Source organism: Agelaius tricolor, unplaced genomic scaffold, assembly GCF_023055355.1.
Source record: "Agelaius tricolor isolate 1412-34295 unplaced genomic scaffold, bAgeTri1.0.p SCAF_12, whole genome shotgun sequence".
Lineage (NCBI taxonomy): Eukaryota > Metazoa > Chordata > Aves > Passeriformes > Icteridae > Agelaius > Agelaius tricolor.
The window spans coordinates 21,355,328-21,380,820 of NW_027269272.1; the positions used below are offsets into that span (position 1 = coordinate 21,355,328).

General features: G+C 40.4%; 1 protein-coding gene across 10 annotated transcripts in view; it reads right to left on the reverse strand.

The window, feature by feature from the left end:
* The window catches only part of NLGN1 (neuroligin 1), a 426,523-nt gene that overhangs the window by 269,947 nt on the left and 131,083 nt on the right, over window positions 1–25,493 (reverse strand). For 6 of the 10 annotated variants that reach the window (XM_071438049.1, XM_071438047.1, XM_071438048.1 and 3 more), the window contains one exon: window positions 25,431–25,490. The exons of the other annotated variants lie outside the window; for them this stretch is intronic. In XM_071438049.1, the coding sequence (XP_071294150.1) occupies window positions 25,431–25,490 (60 nt within the window). The remainder of the gene's footprint in view (window positions 1–25,430; window positions 25,491–25,493) is intronic. 10 annotated transcript variants of the gene reach the window in all.

Here is a 25,493-nt window from a genome sequence, read left to right on the forward strand (position 1 = left end):
AATTTTTTAAAAAAATTACATCACATCTTTCAAGCTGCATTTCTCCTTTATGGAGTTTAGCCTGTCCCACTGCCCTGCAGAGGGATGTCAGGCTTAGCCCACACAGTGCCTATGAAGCAGCCACATGAGCAAGAGGGAGAGCTATTAGACTGTGAGAATACGAAGATATCACTGCAGAATTATGATTCTGACATGACTGATGGATGAACCCCATCCCCACAGCTGGACAGGAAATTCCTGGTAGAGACAATCCAAGCATAATTGGATGGAAGCGTCCCATCCTGACACAAGCTGCTCTCGAAAGGACTCACCCACGCGGTGCCAGGGAAGCTCCTGGGTCTGTGCCCACGGGCTTTCACTCTGTACCTTGGCATTTTTAATAGCAGCTTATTGATTTTTGTAGAGCTACGAGAGCAGACATACAGGGCTTTTTATAACACCGAGTACAATCATTTTGAAAAGCATCCAAGACCGTTCCAGGAGAAGGACTGTAAGAAACAAGTCAAATAAGAGACGGGCTCGGTCTAAACACACTCACCACTGGCGAGAGGAGGAGACTGGTTTGGTTTTTTTTTTTTTTTTGGTTTTTTTTGTTTTTTTGTTTTATTTGTTCTAACCCAATTCCAGCCCCATTTCCCCGGCAGTCACTCCCAGGAATACTCCCGGCTGCCATCTCGTGTTTTGTTTCCTCACTGCAGCCCTGGGTACTGGAACAGGCTCTGCGCATCAAGCTCATCCCCGTACTCAACGAAATGCGAAAGAAAATTTAAACATCAGAGAACAGCAGCGCTGAAACTGCTGCTTTATCCTCACCAAAGTGAAACCTGCAGCCTTTCCAGCACCAATTCTTGGGCATTGCCAATGCATGTAACAGTACACACCATGCCTTCTGTAATGTAAAAAACCACAAATGACCTTATTGATTTTGGTCCAAGATTTAACTCTGTCGCATCTGAATCTTTTCAAATATGACTTATCTTTTCAATACAACATTAAAAAAAAGAGTCTGATCTCCTTAAACATAATTCCAGTCCCCAACATCCTCCTGCTACTCTTCAAACAAGGCTTTTGTTGTGTCTTTTGTTCATTTAAGGCTCTGCTGTCTGGTTTGAAGGCCAAGCTACACATAGAGTTTGGCAGGCACATTGTCATGCTCCTGCACCCAGACAAAAGTAGTCATTTCACTTTTTCCCTATATAAATAGAAAAATGCTCCTATATTTCTGCACTTTCCTTTAAAAGCAGAATTGTTCTAAAAATAAAGGTCAGAGGTATAAGGTAGAATTACATTTAGACAGACAGCATTAGGCCTGATATCCCTGTTTCCTTTTAAGCTGGAGACAATGGAATTTTGTGCATTTAAAGAAGACAAAATTGAGCCTTTTATTATGGCCACATTATGAGCTTCTTTCTCATCTCAGTGAATAAGCTACTCAATGGAATAGTTCCATTGACTGTAATGAAGCTATTCCAATACAGAGCTATTCCAATACAGAGCTAAAAGAGCAGCAGAGTCAACCTGAAATGCCTCCAAAGGCTCCTGATTGCTGCACAGGAGGGGACCGAGACATAGAAGGAGAAATTCTCCCAGTTTCACGTCTGTGCTTACTCTGTGTCACTGCTCTGAGGGCAGAATGATTGAAAAGTTGAGTGCCACATCCCAGAGCTCAAGGAACAGGGATCCTGTGATGGATCAGGACCTGAGACAGGAACATCTCACACCCTGTTAGACAGTGCAGGGTGTCCAGGACATCTGCAGAGACTGGCAGAGCACACAGGACCTGGGGGAGGCCTGTGTCCCTCTGGAGAGCATCCAGGTGGGCAGCACAGCCCAAATCTGCAGGGGGTGACAGTGGGTACCTCGAGCATCCTTTCCCTTTTCCTAATGAACACCGTGAGCAGCTTCAGACTGTGCAGCTCACACAGTAACAGGCCAGTAAATGGCACAGATTTACACACCAGAGAAAGAAACACACCACAGTTTGGGTACACAGGTACATTTTTCAGAGCTGGTACCACCCTGATCTTTGTTTTTGTTTACGAGTACATGCGTGATTTATCACAATCTGGCCCCAGGATTGCAGAAAAATTGTGCCTCAAGTAAGAGGAGTAAAAGGGAAATGAAACTGTTCTGTGACAAACAAGAAAAGCACAGGCAAGGGAAATGATTGCTGGGTGCACTGTGTTTAAATCCCAAGGGCAGAAGGAAAGTGCAAGACCTCACTCAGCTACTGACATAGACAATAATTTCTAATTATCAGAGACTGCTCATATGTGATTAACACAGACCTAACCAATGACCATTAATTTTGGCTTATACCATTAATTTTGGGTTTTTTCACCCAAAGTGTCGGCACAGGCATGACATATTCTCATTGCTTCACAGGTAAGTATTTATTAATGAAAAAGGCTGTGGACAAATATAACTCCCTTGATAGTACAGTCTCCTGTTTTCTGATTTATGCAGGTACATAAATATTGTGAATCACTGTACACAATCTCTCTTAACAGAAATTCATTAGAATGGAAGTGAAGTTTAACAATGGAGATCATAAACACTAACAAACTGATTATCCATGAACTAAAGAAACGGATGCAGCAGTGGAAATTGGCCATACTAAACCCTTTTTTCCCAAATCTAGCTGGAACAGTCTTACCTATGCCTGTACTTTCTTTGGAAACACATGAAATTTTCAAGGGAAAAAATGGACAGAAATTGAAGGCAAGTATAACCTGTAAATAATATATTCCCATTGCTCTAATGCATGAGAGTGACTTGCTGCTCACAGACCATTTCAAGAGCTTATACAGGGCAATATAAAATACAGCTTAAGTGACTGACCATGGGAGCAGCAAAACCAGGGATAATAGCTACATTACAGCATTTCACCATAGTACAGCAGTCACAGAAACAACACCTAGAGCCCTTCCACCCTGTAAACCCATCCAGGAGATTATTTTAGGTCTGTACCACTTAAACTTTTTGTAAAATGTCTCAAATTCCCACTTATATATCTAAATACTGCTACAGCTCCCTCTGTGTCACAGCTGCAATAGCTATCCTGGCTGAGGTGAGACAAATCTCCCATTTCCTGGTAGATCTTCCCTTGGTTTTGCCAGGTTGCTGCATTAAATTGCCCTCTCTCTCCTGAACCTTGTGCAGTCGATAAAAATGGCTACTACAGTGTTTTCAGAGTACATCCTGCCAGGTCGGGCTCCAGCATAACATCTTTCCAACACTCCAGTAATTCCATTTGCAGAGCTTTACGGGTTTAAAAGGAACTCTATTCCTGCAGAGAGTTACCCCAACTATTTCCTACAGCACAGGAACTGTAAGGTCACAGAGCCACTGAGCCTACCCTTGTTTCATAAGCAGCTTCCTTCAACAGCTGTAATATCTGGGACGAGTGCTCGGAGAGTGTCATTTGGCCTCACTGAGTGATTCATTGTATACTGGAAAACTGCTCTGCATTCTTCTGGATGCCTTTGCAGCATAGCCAGGACAAAGCCCCATTTAGCTGGAAGCCCAGCATAGTGGCTCATTATTCACCTGCCACGGCAGTCACAATATTGTGACGGCTTCCAGACAATGGTGGAAATTTCTACCTACTTTTTTACAGGAACACGTTCCATTTTCTACCTTTTTTATCCAGAGAAACAGACACTACGTATGGTCAGAGTGTAGGGAAATGGGAGCCCTTAATTTTTGTGCAGTGAAAGAAAAACTAATTGCCACAGTGCTCTGTGAGCTGCCACGGGATGCTCCAGGCTCCCCGATCCTGCTGTGGCACCAATAAGAGGCATTTCAGAGAGAGAGGGAATGGGGAGGGAGGGAGGCAAGAGACTCAGCCATCTCTAACCTGTCATTTGGCCTGAGCCCAGTGCCCCCCTGGTGCTCTGCCAGCCCTGGAGAGCTCAGCATCCTCTCTGAAACCCACTGTGGCCATGCAGGGTGGGAACCACTGCTGAGCCCCCCTGCTTCTCCCTCAGTCCCAGCACTTGCAGGGTCAGCCACAGCTGCTCTCTCTGCACTGAAGGAAATGCCCTCAAAGCCAGCTTGTGCAGGAGAACTAACCCACACCTGTAAATCTTTTTGCTTGCATCCAGTGCTGTAGCTTTTGCTGTTTGATTTTGGGATAAACTGAGTTTAAATGCCATGCTGAAGTAAACACAGTCACTCCAAAAGTGCTGAGTTTAACAGCTGGGGTTTTCTTAAAATGTATTTTTTCTCAGGGCAGCAATAATTCAATAAAACTACGAGAGGGCTTTAACAGTTTTCCTCTCAGATGTGTGTCCTGTAATACACTGCTGCACAGGCATATCCTCAGTGCTCTTATGAAGGCTTTTAGCAGAGAAAGATTTCTACCTCAGCAGGGAGGTAAACAGTATCAGCAGGCTCTACAGCAATACCCTAAATGGCAACTCTATTTAATTTCTACATAGTCCTTACAGAACTTTTTTGTCTTTGTTTTGGTTGCCACTTCCTCTTTCATCAAATTCATCACTGTCACATTTGCAGAAGGTGCCTATTACACCACAGCCTATACTCTAGTTACACTCCCTTACTGCCTGCCTGTGCTGGAAAAAATCATAAAAAGGTATTTGGGAAACAAATGCTTCAAAAAACCATGCTGCATCCCTGTGGAGATTGCCACCTACTTCCTATTAAGCCCAAGCTTGCCATATGTTTTAAGGGCTTTTAACCTCCTTTCTGTCTCATGCAGCTCTGCAGTTGAAGTCGCACTGCTAATTCTGCTGGTGGGATGCGCTTTTTGCTGAGGGGAAGGGAAGAAAGGGAGTGAGAGGAGGAAGGGATGGAGATTTTGCAACCAAAAGGGGATTCCTGCCTAATAGAACCTGCAATATGAGCAACTGGCTCTGGCTAAGTTGAGAGAGAAGTATTCCCTGCCATAAACCTGTCCACACATGGACTCACGCAGTCACACCTCCCTTTAACAGGGGTGTCCCTGCTCCAGGCCAGAGACTCCTGAAAATATAATGATCCATTTAAAAATCCCTGGGAGAAAACTGTGTGCACTTTCCCTTCTGTGCCATCCCAAAACCTGGAAGACACCCAAGGGCCATCATGGGTTGGGGAGAAGTGCAGGCTGTACCCTTGCAGTGACAGATTATCACTGTCACACTAATGCTCCAGACATATTTGTTTGTAAATCACAGCCCTTACCATATTTCATGTCATTTTTCAAGCCTCCTGAAGCCAAAGCTACATGAAAATTTCAGCTTTTATATTCCTAAAAATGCCTTGCAAAGCTGAAGTCAAAGCTTTCAGAAAGAAGCAAAGTAGCTGAATATATTTTTTTCTACAATTTCAAAAACAGCGAGTAGTTTCCCATTTTCTTTTTTTATAAAGAGGAACAAATTTTTAGTGTATTTTCCTTTGATTAATATGAATAACATCTGCATAACTCTTGTCATCCTGATTTATAATTAACGTCACAATAAAACCCCACAAGCATTAAAATAATACAGGTATTATGGCCCTTGGCATGTTTATGTCACGTGAGCACCAATACCTGCATTAGCTACAATGCTAATTAAAACTTGGACTGCTGTACTATTTGATACTTTAAAGCTTTACACCAGACTAATGTTTAATTGTGGAAGGTCAAGTAGATAATTCTTATCACGGCTTTCTTAATCCAATGTTAATATAATCTGTAAGGAAATGACAGTTTCCTCCCAGTACACCACCCAGAATTTAAGTGAACATGCAGAACCATTCAGGCACCAACTAACGCACAAAAATGATGGGTTTTTTGAAGGAAACAGTCTAGAATGTGCCTTTGGAATATAAATAATGCAAATAAGCATATTTAAAAACTGAGTTGCTGCAGTGAGAAACATGATGAGATTCTACCAACACTACTAAGAAATCTACAGAATTTAATAGTTCACTATGTCACTTTAAAGGCCTTTTAAAAAAATCCTTCTGGTTCTACTACAGCAGATATCTTCTGTGTGTTAATCACATAAACTCTCAAGTAAATCCCTTTGATTTCAAAAAGATGAAGATTTCACTCTCTTTTTGCAGTGGTTAGCAGGAGTTTTTCTGAAAGCCACCATTTCCATGTGAACAAGCATTTTCCTTTTCTCTCTCAGAAATATCTCCTGTTAGGTTTTCCATGTGCTTATCAGATTTCTAGGACCTATGGGGACTCTTTGTCTGTATTAATCTCCAGAAACTACATTAAAATAACATTAAGGTTGCTGAGTCAAAGACCGGGAGGTTAGGAAACACCAGAATTAAGTTAAACTAATCGAATTTGGCTCCTTATGCAAATGCCTTATGAAACAATCTGCAGTCACATAATTACATGCTCCCATCTACAACTTGCTTTGGAGCATGGGGGAGCCTGGATCCTCCAAAAAAACAGCTCCAATTTCTTTGCAAGGCAAAACAGTGCAGATCTGCCTTCTCTCAGCAAACAGCTCCAAGGTCTCCACCAAGCTGTGCCCACAAAAACCAGCCACATTGGATGGTTTTTATCACTCAAAATGGAATTGAAAAAAAAAATAGGAAGAACAAGGGAATGGGTAAAGCAAGGCTGCTACAGGAATCCCTACTGTCAGTACCTGCAGTGATCCTGGGGAGGAGCTGAGTGCCATCACAGGAGCCATGGACACCATGTGGGACCAGCTGGCACAAGGTGCTGTGTCACTGTCATATTTTCTGGAAAAATCTCCTTGCCCAGGATTCTTCTCCTGGGAAGCTGAGAAGACTCAGAGAAAAAGGAAAACAATAATTATCTGATTTGCTTCTCCTGTGTTTTGCTGCTTTGGAATGTGGATGGGAGATTGTTTCTCCAACAGGTGATTGATTGATTGGTTTCATGTGAATTCTTTTTACTTAATGACCAGTCGTGGTCCAGCTGTGTTGGGACTCTGGCGAAAGTCACAGGTCTTTCATTAGTATCTTGTTAAACTTTCTTAAATATCCTTTCTCTATTCTTTAGTATAGTTTTAGTATAGTATTCTTTAATATAATATAATATCATACAATAATAAATTAGCCTTCTAAGAACATGGAGTCAGATTCTCAATTCCTCCTCCATCCTGGGGACCCAAAAATACCACAGTAGTGCACTAGGATGAGATGTTCTGGATCTGCCATGAGTGAAAAGGATCCCACAAAGCACCCTGGGATTTAAGGTGTTGGGCTGGTTTGTTTTTTTAAAAAGGGGTTAAAAATAATACAGCTCTAAGTATTGACACAGTATGTTCCATGGCTGTTGTGTACCACAAATTTTTAATTGTTTCAGAAGCACAAACATTGATGGTTATTGTTCAGAGAAGGAAGCTGCTTCCCACCCCAGTCCGCAGCTTTGCACCACAATTTCCTGCTGCCTATGCTCAGGGTACTCTTGCATTTTCCACTTTAAATGACAACTGGGTTTTTTTTTCACTGTTTCTGCCCCAACATTAATTTTGATTTATAACCAAAATTTTCAGTCTAAGAAGAAATTTGACTAGGCAGAGCAATTTCAAATGTGATCTGCAGAGGAGAAGAAAAGAAATAAAGAGGCTATGCCCTTTTCCCTCTCTTTTATATACCAACAAGTTTACTTTTGTATTCAAAACTCTATGTTCACAAGCTCCTCTTGTGGTTTTTCACATTAGAAAAAGGGGCCTACAGTAGGAAAAAGAGAGATTTTATTAACTGAGAGGCAGAGTCAAATTTAATATCTGAAAGGAAGACTACTAAGAACAACAAAATATCTTAGACAACAAAACCCTATTTTCTTAATTAAAGGTAGGATCCCAGTGTAGATAAGGGAGGTAATTTTTCCTGACCCCTAAAATCTCTGCAACTAGCTAAATCAAATATTGTCCTTTGTGCAAAATAAGCAGTACATTTCCACACCTTTTAACAATATTTACACAGATAGAGAAAATAATGGTCCCTTTTTTTCTCTTTTTCTCAAATAATATATAAAATTACTATTGAATATTTATGTTAGGTACTTCGCCCAGCATATCTCAAATTATTGTAATGAAACCACTAAAAGACACATGTATAGTGATCTAAAAACCAAATCAGTCAATACAGAATGCCTTTGTGTGCATAAAAAGTACCTGTTTGCCCCACTACTGGTAAAACACCACCAATTATACCTTCCATGCAATTGCTACACACAGGTGAGGATGTTTTTGTTTTTCCTGGAAAATCTGGAGTTCCATAAGTTACTGTCCAGAAGAGTACAGAGGATGTGGACAGGAAGACTGACACAACATGGCAGCAGCTCTTTGGAAGGCTGGATTGTTATCCTCAATGTTGCATTGCTTTAAAATTTTAATAGCAATACAAGATTAAATAGGGCTTTTCATCTTACTTTCTTTTTTAAGAACTTTGCACATCTATATTCCCAAAACTATCCATGATGTATAAAGTAGCAAGGACTTTACAAGTCTAATTACTATGTTTTTCTGGCTTTTCTGCTTTATGCAGTACTGTCAGTCTGAGGAAGGAAAATAAATCAGTTCACTTTGATTTTAGTTGGGTCCAAGCTAATTTTCATCTCAGACAAGTCTGTGTTATTTCATGACAGACTATCTGAGTCACAGAAACTCAAAGAATTGAAGCTTAATAAATATTAATAGCATTGAAAATCCATGAAAATGTAGTCTTGTTTTTTTATTTTTAGTTTGTTTTGATTTACAAAGCCTAAAAATTCATCTTAATTTCATCTAACAATGGTTCTTTAACAACTTGTATTCCCTGTATCATCATTTCACCAATGATTTCAGCTACTACAAGGCCAACTCTCAGGCACAAAGTAATCAGAGGGTTACTACGAGGCTGTCTTATAATTATTTAATCTCAATACCATTTCGTTAAAAATATATGACACAATTTCTTTCTCCCTGCTTAGAAAAAAAAAAAAAGAAATAGAGAGAAAGAAAACCTACATCTGCCTCCTGAACTGGTACCAGTATTTTCAACTGCCATGCTCCGCTTGGAGCAGAATTTTCCCACCAACAAAGACATGGATATATCCAAGAATACAGAGTAATATATCAGTAGTATATCAGTATTAATATTCAATTCAAAAATTTCAAGTAATTTTGATTGTGGAAACCAATAGAACATACTTCCAATGTGAAAATTGTCTGAAAGTTTTTGGGGGTTTTTGGGTTTGAGGTTTTTTTGGTTAAGAAAACTTAGCTCTTCAGTCCATGGGAGTGAGCACTTTTTCATTATTCACATGAAAGGAGGACACGATCACGTCAGGATCTGGATTACATCAGACTGGCAGCAAGATAAAGTCACTTAGGGATCAGATTTTTGCTAATTCAGGTCTCTGTTTTATTACTGTGAGGAATTACTCTGATTCACTAAAAGAGAGCAAAATGATAAAGCAGTTCAAGGCTGCCTACCACAGACCATAAAACGAGTATGGATATTTTAAAGGCATGCTCTTAGAGACACTGGCGTTAGTGCAGTTGTCGTTGGGTGCCATGCACTCTAAACCTCCTGTAAAAAAAAATCCTGGGCCATTAAGATAACATAGAAAAATTAAAGTAAATGCAGTAATTTTGTCACATCTGCTGCCAGAACAAATGACATGATGACTCCAAGAAAGTCATAAAAGCCATTTTAATTATCTCTTCTTTGAAGGAGGCATTGGCTCAAGCCAGACAGTCTGGGTCCAAATCTGAAGTGTTGCAAAGCTCAAGGTGAAGATTTAAGTCAGATTTAAGGAAGAAGGCTTTTTCATAGTTAGGCCCTGGCACAGATTGCCCAGAGAAACAACCCTGGAAATGTCCAAAGCCAGGCTGGACAGGGTTTGGAGCAACCTGGGATTGTGGAAGTTGTCCCTGCCCATGGCAGGGGGTGAAACTTGGTGATCTTAAAGGTCCCTTCCCACCCAAACCATTGCATGATTCTGTGACCCCCAGATGTGTTAAGACCCTTTCTACTTTCAGTAGCCACTTGCCAGGGACATCAAGGTGGGGCAGCACTTCAGTGGAGGCAGGTGCACACCTGAGGAGGTGTGGGCAGTCAGCAAAAAACTGCATTTTCCCCACTTTCCCATGCAGGAGGTGTGATCATCACACCAGGTTTGTTCTGTGCCTTCAGCCTATTTAATGCCACAATTCCAACCTGAACCTCCTCAGTTTTGCAGGATCCCTTCCTAATTTTTTCAGCCTTGCATGAACACCTTTCTAAATAGATGCAAATATAAAGCTGTACAGGTGACACACTAAAAATATAATTGAAGCTGGTGCTTTCATAAAAGCAATTAGCAATCGCTCAAGTTGCAATAGATGACAGCCTCAAGAGGATTGCTGCCCTGGCAGGGAAGTAACTGCAACTTACATTACACTCAACATTCTGTTCTTTAATGCTACTTTGTTTTAACAGACAAGTACAAGTTGCTGATTATGTATTCATTCCCATGTAGAGCTTTTGGCTAATATTTTTGTCCACAGGCTTAGATGTATATATATCTCTCTTCTACCTTAAAGTATTCCCTCCTAAAGCCTGTGACAAAAAAGTTACAGTAAATAAGCAAATAAATGCAGCTATAAGTAGAGGCCAACAGAAAAATCATGTTAGCTCAGGGTGAAAGTACATGACCATACACATCTTTGTTTTGCTCAGAATTCATGCAGTGACTACAATTATGCCTATTTTATAGTAACGTTATAGCCAAACTTGCAGACATTTTACAACCACTTTAAACCACTTTTGTGGTTCCCAGGAGTCATCCTTCCAGTTTCAACAAACTATGGGACAAATCCTGCTCCTATAGCAGTGAACAGCAATGGTCCCACCAGGCAAGGCTGTAAATCAACACCTGCCTTCAGCCATCCCTGGATAAACCCCAAGTTCCACAACTGTTCTCCACAGGAACATGCTTAAGTGAGGGCCTTAAACACACATGGATTGAGTATTTGAATATACTCTGCAGTATTTCAGTGCAATAAACAGCATTCTATCAGAAAAGGAGCAGTTCCCAACCATGTGGTCAGCCCTTTACACTGAGCAGAACAAGGTGTGAACGTATGGCACCCAGATACATTGGTTTTTTCCTAGGAAAAAATGTGTAGCTGAACATATTTTTTTATGTGGTGCCTGATAGTTCCATTGTAGATTACACCTTTTAATATTCCATTATTTCAAGGGATCTCCATAGCAGCAGTTGCACCATGTGGGGCAGTGGCAGACTGCCACACAATGAACACTGCTACACAAGACTTAGGAACATAACAAAGTCACTGGGAAATGTCATCTGTGGGTTTCTGTGAGCTGAGTCTTGCCTGTTCACCTCTGGTTACCCTGCGTTGTTCAGATGCACTTGTACTCTTTGTGCTCATGAATCTAAAAATAAAACCATATTAGAAAAACAAAGACTCTGCTGGTTCTACATGAGGATATGGACTGAGTTTAAAACCCTGCTTCAGTGGGCAGCTGATGCTGCTCTTTGCCTCTCTGAGGGACATAACTGCAGTGACCTGTGCTGGGGGCTGGATGTGTCACTAATCCCCCTGAAGGGGCCATTTCTCACTGTTCATGTGTCTTTTTGGAGTCCCTACCCAGCTCACACATGAGCTCCCTGTGGTGGGGACAGAGATCTCAACCACGTCCATCTCCATCCCAAACCTCCTCTGCCTCTTGTTGAGCCCAACAATTACATCCAGGAGCTGAAAGAGCCCTGCTAAGATGCTGAGTGGTAAACACACAAATCAGGTCAATCCTTTTGCTTTCCTTGTAATCCCTGTGCATTATTTGTTACTGGCTTTTACTGCTGCCGCCTTCTCCTCTTCGGGCACTCTGTGCACGCACCCGGCGCTCCTGCTCTCCCTTCCCTCACTCCATGGATTGTGGCAATCCCTTCTTATCAAAACTCCCCTGTTCTGCACTACTTCACCACATCCACTGCCTTTACATCTTCACCTCTCTTGTCTTTCCTTCACTGTAAATTCTCCAGAGCGGGGAACTTGCTTTCTCCAAGTTTGTACTAAAGCCTGTAAATTTACGGCACTCTAGGAATGTTTGATAACAGGGCTTAAATAATTAATGAAAGCTGCAGCAGCCCTTTCTTTTTTCCCCTATTTGGAGACTGTAAGGCACCAAGACAAGTGGGAGGCAGCAAATATTTCATGGGCTAAGATTAGACGTGATTCGCACCCCTATGGGGGGTAACTGACTGACAAACGCACTCAGGAAAGAGCGCGATTAATTTGTGCAGGAATTAAAGAAAAGAAGCATTGAATAAAGACAAACAAGACACAATAAGACTATGAGAGCAAGAAACAGGAAAAGAAAACAATACAGAAAAAAAGATAAAAGAGATTTGTCATTATAGGAGAAGCTGTGATATGAGACAGATGTGAAATTATATCAAGAAAATTAGAATGGAGAAAAAAGCAACAAAGTAAAAAGTTATTCATGTATCTCAGGCAAATTTTCCAAAATCTACCAAACATTCAAATTCCCTATATTTGTCTCTAAGCTTATATCTGTTCATGTTTTAAAAATGGGAATTTGGGCCTGATCTTGTAAAACTTGATTTGAATTTCAAGGCTGACTTCTCTGTAGCCATGAATTTACCCACTGAGTGCACATGGTTCCAGGTGCTTTCCACTGGAGCACAATGCAAAGGACTGTATGGATTTTTTTGTCTTCCAAATAATCAATAACATAATCCTGATGCTTATGTCAGTTTTGCTGCTAAATTTCCTGGTTTATGAAGGCAATCAAGTACTTTGGCACCAAAAAATAATAGCAACTGCACTTAAAGAAATTTGAACCTGAATAGTGCAGGGACAAAACCAAAAGCCACTTTGTCTATTACTGAATGTTTATCAGGCAAAACATCACAAAAACACAGGGAAAAAAAAGGGCAGTAAATTGCTTGATTTTAGGGCAGTGAAGATTCCAAAATTATTACTCTCCTAGAACAGAGGCATAATGACCAGCCTCTGAATAGATATTGGCACAGCAGGCCACACAAAAGCACTGATTAGCTGCTGTCTGAGGGAATATTCAATTCTATTTTGGCGTTGATTTCTGACCTTTCTGCTTTGACTTTAATTGGTCAAGATCCAAACCTTTTTGAATTTATTTAACACCAGACAACAGCTTCTGAATTGCCAAATTTCCAGAAGAGATGGGGAGAAAGGCACTTCATCGTTTTTTCTGTCACTTCTTCAAGTTCAGCTAATTCTGGAGTTGTAAAAAACATTCTTTAACAGCTGCAACATGACTCCCAATGCAACAGTTCTTCAGCTTGTTTTAGGGAAGGAAAAAAAAGCAAAAACCAGGAGCTATATCATGTCAAGTCTGATTCAGATGTCCTTCACCTTCCCTGAGAAAAGGGCAGATATTTTGAAATTCCAAACCTGTACTTTTATGGCAGTATTCAGCGAGAAAAGGATGTGATACAATCTGCTCCAGATTTTAATATTAGACAGAACCATCAGAAGCTTCTTTGTTAACTCCTAAGCCAGTGATAATCCTGCAGTTTTTTTCATCTCTTTGCATTTACAGTTAATAATATGGGAAATATTTCTTGACATTTCAGAGCTGTAGCTGCTGTTTTATGAAAGCCTCCTCACCCATTGATTTACATCCACAACTCCCCTTCCAAGAGCTTCCTTCCCAAATTAAACATGCTAATGATTTTCTATGCAAAATTTAACAACCTAATAGGCTGAACAAGTCAAATGAAAATACACTAATTGTTGCCTTTGATGTATACTATTCTGGCAATTCTCTCATGAAAGCAGTATATTAGCATTAGCTGGAGTAGTTACTAAAATATAGATTAATAAAGAAAAGCTTATATATATACATGCTAAGAAGATGACACTGCAGACTGTAGAAAACACAACTTCAAGGCTCAGAAGTGACACAAATGGCTATTATATACTAGAAAACCATTTTCAGAGGAGCCCAGAAAACGAGCTACTAAAGAATGAATCACAAACCTTTATCTGAATTAGCCGGCACTGGTTCATAACACTGGGTTTATGCAATAAAAGTATTCAAAATAAGATTACACAGTCAAAATAATAAATACAGAATGGAACGAGAGAGATAAAAGGCTGGTGAGAGAACAGAATGCTTTCTGCCTAACCCCAGGGATCTGAAATGAGCTCCCCCAAGAAACTGCCCAATTGCTTTATAAAGTAAGATTGCCATGTGCATGTATTTTTTTCACCCAGAGTACAAGCAATAATGTGTTTTAGCCTATGACCAGCATCATAGAGAGAGCTTTATTGCAGAATTGGTTCATTCTGTCCTCCAGCCCAGCTCTGAGCAAGAGGTTTGATGCCACTGTGATCTTAACACACACACACAAAGAAAACAGATGCAAACAAACAATAAGGGAATATAAATATTCTCCAAAGAAATAGTGACACAAAATTACTTTCTATTCCTTTGTCTTTAAGAGTTTGCTTATAATGATTTGATAATTTAATCTAATTGATCTCTTTCAGTACTTCTATGGCTCTAATCACTGTAGTATCTGATTACTGGAACAGATCCATACTTTATCTCCAGATTTAATAACTAAATCTATACTTGAAATAGAGTCACACAAGTTCAGCAGGGGGAGAGGGCCAGATGCTGCTTAGTCAGGGGAGGAAGGAGGGAAAGGGAAAAAGCTACTGAGGTCCAGAATCACTGGAAAGGTGCATTTGGCTTTGTGCCAAATCATCCCTCTGCAACCAAAGGAGCCCATTTCTGGGGTTAGAGAAGGAAAGCAGGAATGTCCATAACTAATGGGGGCAGAACCAAAAATGAGCTGCTGTCTGTGGCCCATGCTCCTTCAAACTGTCTTCTATGCAAGCACAAAGTAAATGTAATTATTATTATCAGCTCTTTGTTCTCTTCCAGGCTAGCCCTTCATCAGCCTGAAAATTATGACATTTCCTGAATGCATTTTAACAGCTTCTTAACCTTTTTATTTCCCAAGAGCAGGGACAATGTCAGGCAGCACTCAGAGATTTTAGCAGTGAAAAGGTTAACACCCAAAATTGCTAATGATAACAACAGTATTCACTGAGCCAGATAATCACTCACGAAGAATTTCAATCCAAAGTCACTTAAAATTCAAGGAAACCACTGTATTTCTTCAAGGAAGTGACAGCAGTTAGAAGAATATTCATAATTCAAACAACGGGCCAAAATCTGACTTGCTGCTGAGTTTATCTATTTTCAATGGAGCAATATTAAGTGCTGGCTTTTGCTCTACCTTAGGTGAAACTTATTTTGTGCTATGTCCTCTAACACAGGCGGCTGGGCAGAGAGGGCTGACAGCCAGGCCACTTGCACAGTGCAAATATCAAGCATGGGATGTATATGGAGCATTTCTGAGAAGTTATTTGTTTCTTCCTCTCTTGTTTGACTGCTGCTTGTTTGTTGTGCTGACACTCAGCCAAACTAGCTTGTAGTTGAGTATGTCAAAGCTCTGGGCAGAAAAACAGCAGCTAATATATGTTAGCAAACTCTGGAGAGAAAAATAGTTTCTGCCACTAAAAACTGCAGGGTGGAATTGTGCACTGCCTTCTTCTTCACCTTATTTTGCCTAAAGGGAAAGAGCCTTTTAATCCTATTTCTCTGCTTGGTTTGCACAGTGCCTGGCAGTGTACACCTGCTTCAACATGTGTGTCAGGAGCCTCCTTTGCTGTCAGATCCCTTTCCTTGCTGCTCCCAGCTCATCATCTGTCTCCCAGCGCCCCATCTTGCCCAAGCACATCTCAGCATCCATCTTTCAAAGGTGCCAGGAGGAGAAACAAAATCAGCCTGTCACTGGCTCACAGTCCAAGGGACAATGCTCTCTGTCACACCTGAGCAGCACAGAATGAAATGGGCACAGAATGGGGTGTGAGGGGTTTGCACCAACAGCCCCAAATTCTGGGTGGAGCATGGAATTTCACCAGAACCTCCTCAGCAGTCACCTGTGACTCTGTAAAACTCCAGCAGCCATTCTCATAGTCCTGTACCATAATGTGCTTCTGGCCAGGTGATGCCTTCAGTCCTTGAACTGCAAATGCATCATGGCAAGGGTTGCAGTTAATCAAGGGTTTCATGGTGCTTTAAAGAAAAAACAATAGATACCCCTTTTCTTTCTTCCTTTATGTGAGACCTCATCTGTGGAGACTCCATCTAAAAGAGATGGCAGGTGCTCTAGCTCTTAAGTATAGCAATTATTTATTGTTTCAGAAGTCATTGTTTCAAGGAAAAGTAATCTATTTTTCATTAACCAATGGCTCAGTAAATGACTGAAAAGTGTAGAAAACACACTTAATTTGCTCTCCTGTTCCACATAGCACGGGTATTAATTGATTCATATGGAGAGCTACTTCATCTGCATTTAGCATCAGAGAGAAATAGGGAAGGATTAAGATTTTAAAATCTAGGTTTACAGTGAGATTTCTTGTGACATTTCTTTAAATAAACCTGCCTCTCCAACAGCTATATACTGCAATATTTCATGGATCCAGAGTACTGTATAGAGCACAGAAAAATCTTATTAATAAAAACAGTCTTGGGATTGGTAAATGTGCAAAATCTTCTGTTTGTCTCACATAGGTATCTTAGACATGGCCTTCAGTTATTAAGTCATTTTTTTAAAAAAGTCCATTTCTTTTTGTGACTTTAAAATAAATATGAAAACATATGAGTCAATATCAATTTTGCAATCAAGTAAGACAAATTGTACCAGCTTTTCTTTGAGCTCTCAGATCTGATTATGGCTGTTAGATGTACATATATATGTAGACAAATGCATGTTTCATATTCCCTTTCCACTGAGTCCATCTCATTAGGACTATTGCTTTGGGAATGAGGATTCTCAGAAAATGAGTTTTCACTGGGTCAGCTACATGCAGCTGGTTCTGTTCTGTTTGCCTGCTCACTACATTAAAAGTAATATACTGGAGAATATTAAATTAAGAGAGAAGAGTAACGTGGCAGGAAATAAAAACAATCCCTGCAAGGGCACTGTAGGGAGCTTGACAAGAAGACTGGTGCAAAACTTTGGGTTAAATGGCAGCAAGTCCTCAGGAAAAAACCCCAAAAATACGAGCAAACCATGGCAGCCTCAGCAAGGAACTTTGACCCAAGGTGGGATAAACAGAGGGTTTTATCCTGGCTCTTCTCCAGGCCATGGGTGGATGGTCTTCCTTCAGCTCGGGGCATGGCAAGACATTATTGCTGATCAATCCAAGATCACCTATTCCTCAGAGCTTCACCATTTTGTTGAAAAATCAGGAGTCTAAAACCCTGCATTAGAGCAACCCCTGCAAGCCCTCCTGAGCCGAGCTGAGTGATTCAGGTGAATTAAACAGAAGGTTTGTCTAACCTGCCTGACTGCATCTGAAGCAAGTGGGGAGATTGTGCATGAGTCACTGCCCTGACCAAGCTGGGAGCAAGGGCTGCAGGAGGAGCCCAGCTGGAGGGTGGGAGGGAAGATGGGGATGCATGGGAGCCCCTCCAGCTGGTTTGGGCTCCCATCCTGCCCCCAGCATCACTGGGGGGCTGTCCCCAGCAGAGCTGAGGTGGGTGGCAAGGTCAGGGTGGCTCCTCATTGCCACAGGGTCAGGGCTGTGCACTCATCAGTGAGCAACACCCTGTGTCAGACGTGAAACACAGCAAGCTGAAAAGCTCTGCATGTCTTACTGCCATTTTTAATGGCTTCTAAAATTAGCTGAAGGAAGAGGAGAGAGATCATCTGTGTGCTACAGAAGGTTGACATGAAAAAGGGTGAGAAATCTGTGATCCTGAGGTTTTGGTAGATTCTAGCATATGTTATCCTTGCCAGTTATTCCCCACCCACTCTGCAGGAGAGAAAGGGAGATGCTCCACAGGGATCCTCTGTATCCATGCTGCTTAGTCCATCTCCTGTGCCTGGAGCATCACAAGAACCTGTACTACAAGAGGATTTTTTTATCCTCTTTCCCCTATACCTGGAGGTGCAAAATTTGGACACTCCAATATATAAGGAGATCTTTCAATCTTAGCATGTAATAAAAACCTCCCCGTATTTAGCGGAGGTTTTTCATCATTTTCTGCCAACTGTTGGATAAGTTTCTGCCTCTGTTTAGAAAAAGGATGTCTAAGTACAAACTGTGCTTGCTCTGGGCTGAGTTTTCTAGAAACATTCAGCAAGCTGTGCTGTCTTCTTCCTACACAATGCACCTTTCCATTAAAAATCTGAAGACAGTTTTTGCTGTAAAAATATGGAGAACAGAAAGTGAAGACAGAAAGGCAATAGAGACAAATCTTTTTCCACGAGCTTTGTGAAATATTTTCTCAAAATATCTTTGCAGGGGCTTTACTGCCAGTTCATAATGTGGATGATTCACTTCTGATATTTCTGATAAAACAATATTCAAAACTTCAAAATCTCTTCCAACTCATTTATGCTACCATTTAATTAGGGCTTCTGCAATATGTTACAAGGGCATCATTATCCCCTATAATTGTATAATAATTACAATTTTTAATGAAATAATTGCAAGTACACTAGATATGTAGATATAATTATGGTAATTACATAAATACCTGATTTTCAGCTAATAATTAAAGAAGGCCTTTACAAAAAGGGGGAAATTTAACAAATGGAAGCTTTTCAGAAAACAAATACAAAAAATAAATAGCTGCCTCTCTCCTGTCATTTCTGCCTTACTAGATAATAGTAAGGCTACTAATATTAAGGCTCTCTCTCTCTATATATATATATATGATTTTCAACAGATTATAAAAATAAGAATTTAAAAGCTAGTTAAATATTAAATCATACCAAGAGACTTCAATACTTTGCTTCTGCAGGGCCTGATCTACTGGCATTAATATAGCCCAAACTTAATGATTCTAGGAGAGGTCAGCATCTCACTTGAATTGTGAATGACTGCCAATGGCAGGAAGAGGTGAATTGTGCCTACAACAACATACAAACTGTCCTGCTGGTTCTGGTATCCTCCAAAATGTCTCCTTTTGGTCAAACCCACTGGCTATACCCTAATTAACACAGAAACCCAGCAGAAGATGCATTCTCACCAGGGCTATGATATTTCAATAAAGGAACTACTTACAGAGCCTCATAAGCTGAAAAACAACCTCAGTTCTTCAACCAGGGAATTTCCTTTCCCTTCAAACACATTGCTATGACTGAACTTGCTGTGTGCTTACTGTTCTCCTAGTACAAATAGGAAAGTCAAAATCCAGCCCCACAAAAAGTATGCAGAAAACTCTGCCAGGGCAGATTGAGTCTTGTTCTGATGGCACTAAGGGATATTAACAGAATTCCCACAGCAGAGGAATTAGCAGCATGATTTACTGCTGCTGCTGAGATGTTCCAAAACACTTTGGCCCAGCTCTGGAAGGGGAAATCAGCTGCAGCACCTGGACTATGCCATTTTCTTGTCTCTTGCAATTTCTGCAAGAGCAGCCCTGAGGAAGCTCCAGCTGCAGCCAGAGACCACTCTGGTCCCTGCACTGTGTTGGAATAGAGGTGCAAACATGGCTGAAAATCAGCTTTGTCCCACTTCCCTTAGCCTTGCATTGTTCAGCGCTGCTCCTTCTTTGGATAAATCCCATTATTACAAGCATGAGAAAGTAAAATAAGAGATATTCATATTAAAACAGAAGGAAATGGTTTGATATCCCAAAAACAAATCTCATTTACGGTAAGCTCATTAAAGCAGTTGATTTTTGAATGCCGAGTATAATTATTAATACCATACATATCAAAGTGGAGAAGACATGTAAATTTGACATCATAAAGTAAGTAAAAATGAAGTAGGCTAAAGAATTATGAGTGAAAATAATTTGGAAAGAAAAGAAAAAGAAATTATACTGGAGCAATATTCAAGTTATAAGCAGATTATTAACATTGTGAGATGATCCTTAAGAATAGTTTGACACATGTAAGCACCATGTTTCAAGCTAAAAAATATCCAAAGAATACAAGAAATGTTTGTATCCATGCGTATTATAAGGAAATAAAAAGATGAAGAGCATTAACACAGAGAAAAGGAATAATACTATAATACAGGAGGGGAAAAACAAGCAGAAAACAATAGTTATCCAAAAGCCATATTAGTTACTCAAAAGTTCCTCCTGAAAATGTACAAATACACTTATGCAGTTATTTTTTTATAAGATTTATCCATTCTGGCTTTAACTGATAAATTAGAAACTAACAGATTGAAAGGAAAACCATCTCACAGATGTTTACTGAGTAAAACCAGTCCAAGCCAACAAAGGCCGGGGGAAGAAGCACAAACCAGTTTTATCCGACTTAGCATTATCAGGGTAGCAGTGCTATTTTAGAGCCTGTGTGGGGGAGGATGTAGAAAATGAAAAGCAAGCAGTAAAATAATGGACAAGGAATGGAATTAGATCAGAATTTAAGACCTGTTAGAGCTCTAAGCACTGTCAAGGTGTATGAACAAAGCAGTGACAGCACGATGGCTGTGTGGTCAGCAAGAGCCCAGAGCCCCAACAACCAGACATTTCCAGGGGAGTGTGACCAGGGCTGATGGCATTTAAGATGACTGGAGTCTTAAAATACAGTCTGCAGAGTCTTCTATTGTCAAGCACTGGCTCACCCAGAAAGAGGGCTGGAGAAAGTACATCAGAGTTTTAAGCATTTTATTTCAAATATGACATAAACCTACTGCACATCTTTGGAAAATGCTGCTAACTGACACTAACAGCTTTAGATTGTGAAAGGATGAAAAGGTCTGTACAAGACAATGTTTGCTTCATTATCTTCTTCCATGTATTACCAGTAGAATAGGAAATGCTGCAGCGGTGGTGGAGACTGAAAAACAGGGCTTCAGAAAGGAACAGAAAAATAGAACAATTGTGGTGTCTTGGTGAGCAGCAGTGGAGTTAGGGATTATGGACTACACTTGGGCCTGCTGATACCACAGGGAGTAAGGATGAGGGCTCTCCAGCCAGGACCCAGCATGGATGGGGGTGAAAATTCAAATATGTGCAGGCAGATACTGACACAAAAGTACTACAGACAAATAATTTGTTAGGAATTTTCAAAGTGGGCTAATGAAGATATAAACCCTTTTAAAGGGTTGATGTCCCCAAAATACAGACAAAGGAATATTTTGTAAGTTTGGAACTCATTTTCAAGAGACCCAGAGCTCTGGCAATGGTCTGCAAAGGCATGTTTTTAGTCTACTGACAGCATAACTTATTTTGACAGACCTCTGTCTACAGTGATTGAGGCTCACACCTTAGATTTCATATTTTTCATTCACATGGCCGTAGAGAAAGGAATATTTCAGTAATTTTGGACAATTTACCATCTACTCTTCCATTTCTTTGATATTATTTCCTAAATTACATCTTTAGAAAAAAGGAATACTGAAAATAAATTGACAACCTTTGCCAGTGGAAATACACATTTTAAAGGTCTCAGCTTGTCCTTTTCTGGTTGATTTCAGAGCTATAATGGGTTTAGAGGAAGATCTTCATTTAAGGGAGTCCACAGGAACTGCACAAGTTCTATTAATTGCTCATTTCCAAGATCCGATGATAAGTAAACAGTTCTATTGTAGTTAAATGGAGTACTGGAACAACCACTCTACAGAAACACAAGGTAACAGGTGAAATTTCTGCTTAGTCTCCTAAAGAATATTTCACATTGCTAAGCTTAAAGCCCTAAGGTTATCAGAGCCTCTTACAAAACAGAACTGATGTAACATATTCTCCATTGAAAACAAAGGGAGATCAAAGCAGGATGAGATTACAGCAGTGTGATTTGTGTTTCAGTTCCATGAATATATTTGTGTGTGTGTACATTTGCTCCCGTGCGTCCATAGTAACCACAGCCATAACCCAGAAAGTATGGTGTGGGGAGCTTTGCTCTGAAAATCAAGTAGCCCATTAGGAGGCATAAATATTAATAGAGCTGTCTAATCCTACACTCTCAAATGAGGTAGTTCAGATCATGAGTCTTCGCATTTAAAATTTATTCACTGCCCTGACTAGAATAAGAAACAGAATCCACATGTGGGGAAGTCACTGATATTGGGCAGTCTCTGAGCCACTGATAATTCCTAAACATAAAAGTAAGGATCAAGTGATTTCTTTCCTTATTCTACACCTAAATCTCCTACAAATACTAATTTATCCAAAACTGCATCTGCCTGGCTCCATGACATTGAGGATGTACCACCTACAGCTCCACATTTTTACATTGAGGCATCTTCAGGCAGCATGAAAGATTTAGTACAGGTTCCTAAGAAAGAGCACACTGTCATCCCAAGTGCAGAGCACACAACACCTGGGCGTTCTTTTAGTGGGCATATAAGTGAACGTTTCCAAATTTTGTTTATGCAGTTGACATTAAGTTAAGAAATTCCTGGTGCAAACCATTGCAATTGAAAGAAATTAATATACAATATTAAAACACCACAGGTATGCAGCTAAAGCAGGATGCACTTGCCTTCCTAAGAGATAAGGAAACATTCTGGATCACAAGTAAAATATTTGTGTTTTGACTATAAGGTAAATTTAGAGTTCTGAAATGCCAAAGAGTAGAATACTATTCAGGTAATCCCTAGAAATGCTACAAAGGTTTGTCAGGAAATTCAGGAAATGCCAGATGAGAGACAATATAATTAGTATCAATCACTAAAATGGTATAACCTACAATATAACCAGGATCTATTAAAATTTAGAGTTGCAGATGCCTTTGCACTGATTTTCCAAAACCAGCCCTTGCAAACACAAGTTTCTGCATACCCAAAACAGAATTAGCAGCCTCTGACCTTGATGTACCTGAAGAAAAAGACACAAAACCAGATGCTCTTTCTTTATTTTTGAATCAGTAAACTGAAGGACAAATAACTGGAATGCATGCCTTCATGTTTTGCAAAAAACATGCTGAACTGTGTCATTTCTTTTCACCCAGCTTCAGCCTATCATTCTGCAGTCTCTGCTGTGGGCACATCCAAATCCCAACAGGAGGTCATGGATATAATGCTCATTACCATCTCTAGCATGACTCATGGCTAGAACTCCTTTCATTTCCACATCTATTTTAATCAGATTGCTCCCTGTTCTTAAAAATTTTTAATTTTCTAATGTCCCTCAGCTGACAATTAAGTATAAATACTAATTTATTTAATTCAATCTATTTCATGTAGTAAGAAGGAATCAAACCACATGTAAGGATAGCATATGGTTGCTGCTTCAATCACTTTCATCCTACATATTCTTTATGAATTAAATAGATGGTGTAAGAGTCTGCTTCTGATTTCCAGATTTTCTCCTTCCAATAATTTTCATCACTGTGATGCTATGACTGTAACATAAAAATCCAGCAAAAGAGAGAGTGCTGGGCCTTTCTTGTTTCTGATACAAAACTGATGCCATTTCCCAGCTGTGGTTGCTGCTCAGTTGCTGTGACTCTACTGCAACTTGGTCCTGCAACTCCTTTTGCCCCTGGCCGTGGGGGCAACCCCAGGCCAGGATAAATCTAAATCAGGTGAGCAGAGTGAGATTTACTCAGAGAACAGACATTACTACAGATATCTCAGCTGCCCAGCTGAAGGTATTCAGGAGCTCTCTGCACTTGTCAACAGCAAGAGGTAGGCTTTTTATTGTGCTGCGTGTGCAATGAATCTAAGTGGAAAGGTACCTACTGAATTTCAAGTAACTCTCTTGATTCTCCTTCAGGCCCACAGGACAATGAGCATGACTTTCTCAGCTACTGGGCTCTCCCTCCCTTGACTTTTGTTATTTTTCTGATTATTTTTTTCTTAATACTCTCTCGTACGAAAGATGCTCTCCGAGAACAATGATGGGGATCTGCATCTTTATTTATGACTTTGTGAATCAGCGTCTGGGTGATAGGAAGTGAAAGTTGCTCAGCTAATTACACACGCTTGATGAACTGCGTAATAACTGCTGCAGCACTGCACATTAATTGAATGCATATAAATGACAGCAGTTATTCTAACTTGAATGATGTGTGAAGAAGTGACGTTGCTCACAGTACCCTGATTATCTTCATTTCCAGCTTTGGAACCCAGCTTAACCAATTGTACTTTTACAGCACCAAGCAAAAATTCCCTAACAGAAAACTGGAGATGCCTCAAAGCCTGACACTTTAAACACAAATTGCTTTAAGTCGCTGAAAGTGGATTTAGACATCTCAAAAAAGCATTCATCGAGCAACTACAATTAACAATTAATAATTAACAGCTAGCTGCAACCAGCAGTAAGGAGCTGTAAGAGCGAAAGCCTTGGGAACAAGGCCACCCTGATTTAGAGCCTAGATACTGCCTTAAAAAACTAATGCAGGGTTTAAAGAGTTAAATTTTGCCCAGCTCTAAAGATTTCTGCTATCTGCTTTCCTAAAATGTGTTTGTTTTGGAATAACAGGATAAAAAAGAAATGGATTACAGCTAATAGGCAACTGCGCATGTCCACAGTACTCTTTGTTTACCCCAGAAAGCATTCTAATTCACATGTAGTCCAGCTCTAAGGTAACATATTTTAAAGAAAACAATAAAGGAAAATCATTTGATGCAAAAACAAACGTGCACAGTACAAAATTAGTCCTTCAAAACTAGCACCAAATGCCTCCTTTTAATCAGTACCACAATAGACCTTCTCTGTTGCATGTCAACTGCTTGAGGAATTTGCAAATATTCACAAAGAAATCTGCAAACTCTTCCATAGTATTTAACACAGAAAGGGGAGAAGCCAAGTTTCCAAAGCTTCCAAAAGCAGTCTAGCTCCCAAAGTACCATGTCACAATATTTTAACAGTTCCCTACACCCCTATTAAGAGCTTTTGGGCTTTGACAAAGAGAGCTGTAATCACAGAATAAAGGAAATCAAAGCTCACTTTTAGAAGCACGTAAACGAAAAAGAAAAAAAAAGTTTCACATCTACACTCCAGAAAAGTTAACCCTGTTCCAAGAAAACAGGGAATATCCTGGAGAAAGCCAGTGTAGGCCCCAGCCCTGCATATTGCTATAATGCTTCCCAGCCATTATGCCATAGTTCTGGAGGGAAGAGCTGTGGGCTGTGCCAGCCCCTCCAATGGTGGCAGTGCCCATCCCAGGGCACAGAGCTCCCTCCTCTGCATCCACACACAACATCCCATCCCCTGGTGCCACTGCAGGCACTGCCCAGAGCCTGGAGGCCAAGAGAGAAGCTGTCAGCACTGTCACTGCAGAGAGTGCCAGGCAGAGATGCTCAGGTGCAACTGGATCCTGGCCTTACAAACGTTATCTTCTCATCTGATATACATGGACCTCTCTTTAAACACCTCTCCACCAGGACAAGACAGTCCCTAACAGTTCACAGCACCAGCAATCAGCCTCTTTCACCTGTATTATTCCTCCTCCTTTTGCAAGGTTTCGATCTCTCCCCCGTTTTTTTTTGTTTGGTTTTTTTTGTCCACTTTATACATACCTCCTTTTCTACAAATTTTCTTGCCGGGTTTTCTGGCACATTCCTTGGATATTCTTTTGACTG